The sequence below is a fragment of the Neopelma chrysocephalum genome, unplaced genomic scaffold (assembly GCF_003984885.1).
Source record: "Neopelma chrysocephalum unplaced genomic scaffold, ASM398488v2 Primary Assembly neopelma1_94556, whole genome shotgun sequence".
Taxonomy (NCBI): Eukaryota; Metazoa; Chordata; class Aves; order Passeriformes; family Pipridae; genus Neopelma; species Neopelma chrysocephalum.
In genome coordinates this window covers 1-1,324 of record NW_020923262.1, presented here as the reverse complement: position 1 = coordinate 1,324, position 1,324 = coordinate 1, and the positions used below count along the sequence as shown (strand labels likewise).

The 1,324-nt window shown below is 68.1% G+C and overlaps 1 protein-coding gene across 1 annotated transcript; it reads left to right on the top strand.

The window, feature by feature from the left end:
• Positions 1-899: 899 nt before the first annotated feature.
• Positions 900-1,295, top strand: LOC113980536 (thyroid hormone receptor alpha-like; the record flags this gene model as incomplete). Its single annotated transcript, XM_027707766.1, has 2 exons — positions 900-1,060; positions 1,144-1,295. Coding segments are annotated over exons 1-2 (284 nt in total), but the record flags the coding sequence as incomplete, so codon positions are not given.
• Positions 1,296-1,324: the final 29 nt, after the last annotated feature.

Below are 1,324 nucleotides of genomic sequence, written 5' to 3'. Positions count from 1 at the left end.
AGGGGGGACCCGGGCGTCCGGCTCCCGCCCATCCCCTGCACCCGCCCCGCTCTGGGAGGGGGGGGACACCCGCAGACCCCCACATCCGGCACCCACAGAGCGCCTGGGTGGGCTCGTGGGGTCCCCACGCCTGGGGTTGTGGGGGGGTCCCAGGTGGGTGCGGCGGTCCCGGGGTGCCAGGTGCCCACACCCCCCTCATCCTTTGTGCCCCCCTGCCCCCGGGGACCCCCACATCCAGCACCCACAGAGGACAGGGGTGGGCTCCTCAGGGGGCACAGAGGTCCCAGGTTGCTGGAGAGCCCCCCCCGGGTGTCATGGGTGCTCCATGCCTCAGTTTCCCCGTGAGGACAGTGATGGGGGAGCTGGGGGGGGGGTTGGGGGGCTGGTCCCCAGGCTGCCAGGCGGGGGGACCCTGGACAATGGTGGGGACAGTGGGTCTTTGTGCAGCAGGGGGATGGGGACCCCCCCGCTGCCGGTCCCCAGCCGGATAATGGGATAAAGGGGGCTTTATTGGTGCGGGGGGCTCAGACACCCCCCACCCTCTGACACCCCCCCCAAGCTTTAACCCTTCCCGTGCCAGGCTGAGGGGCAGCGTCGTGGCTTCAGTGGGTGCTGACGGAGGGGAAACTGAGGCACAAAGAGAGGGGACACACTGGGGGTCCCTGGCAGGGGGTGTGCGGAGGGTCCCTGATGCAGGGCATAGGGGGGATCTCTGACTTGGGGTCCTCCAGGGGATCTCTGATGTGGGGGTCCCTGATACCAGGGTCCGTGGTACAGGGGGGCTCCAGGGGTCCCTGACTTGGAGTGCCCTGGAGATCCCTGTCATGAGAGTCCCTGTCACGGAGCACCCCTGGGGCCCCTGACTTGGGGTACCGTGGGGGTCCGTGACTGGGGATCCCTGGCCTGGGGCACCCTGGGGGTTTCTGCCATGGGGGTCCCTGACCCGGGGGTCCCCACAGGGTACATCCCTAGTTACCTGGACAAAGATGAACAGTGCGTGGTGTGCGGGGACAAGGCCACCGGCTACCACTACCGCTGCATCACCTGCGAGGGCTGCAAGGTGAGCCGGGGCAGGGGGCTCAGGGGGACTCAGCAGGGCTCAGTGGCGCTCACCGTGTCACCCCCTCCCCGCGCCCTCCCCAGGGATTTTTCCGTCGGACCATCCAGAAGAACCTGCACCCCACCTACTCCTGCAAGTACGATGGGTGCTGCGTCATCGACAAGATCACCCGCAACCAGTGCCAGCTCTGCCGCTTCAAGAAGTGCATCTCCGTGGGCATGGCCATGGACTGTGAGTGGGGGGACACTGGGGGGGCTTGGCTGG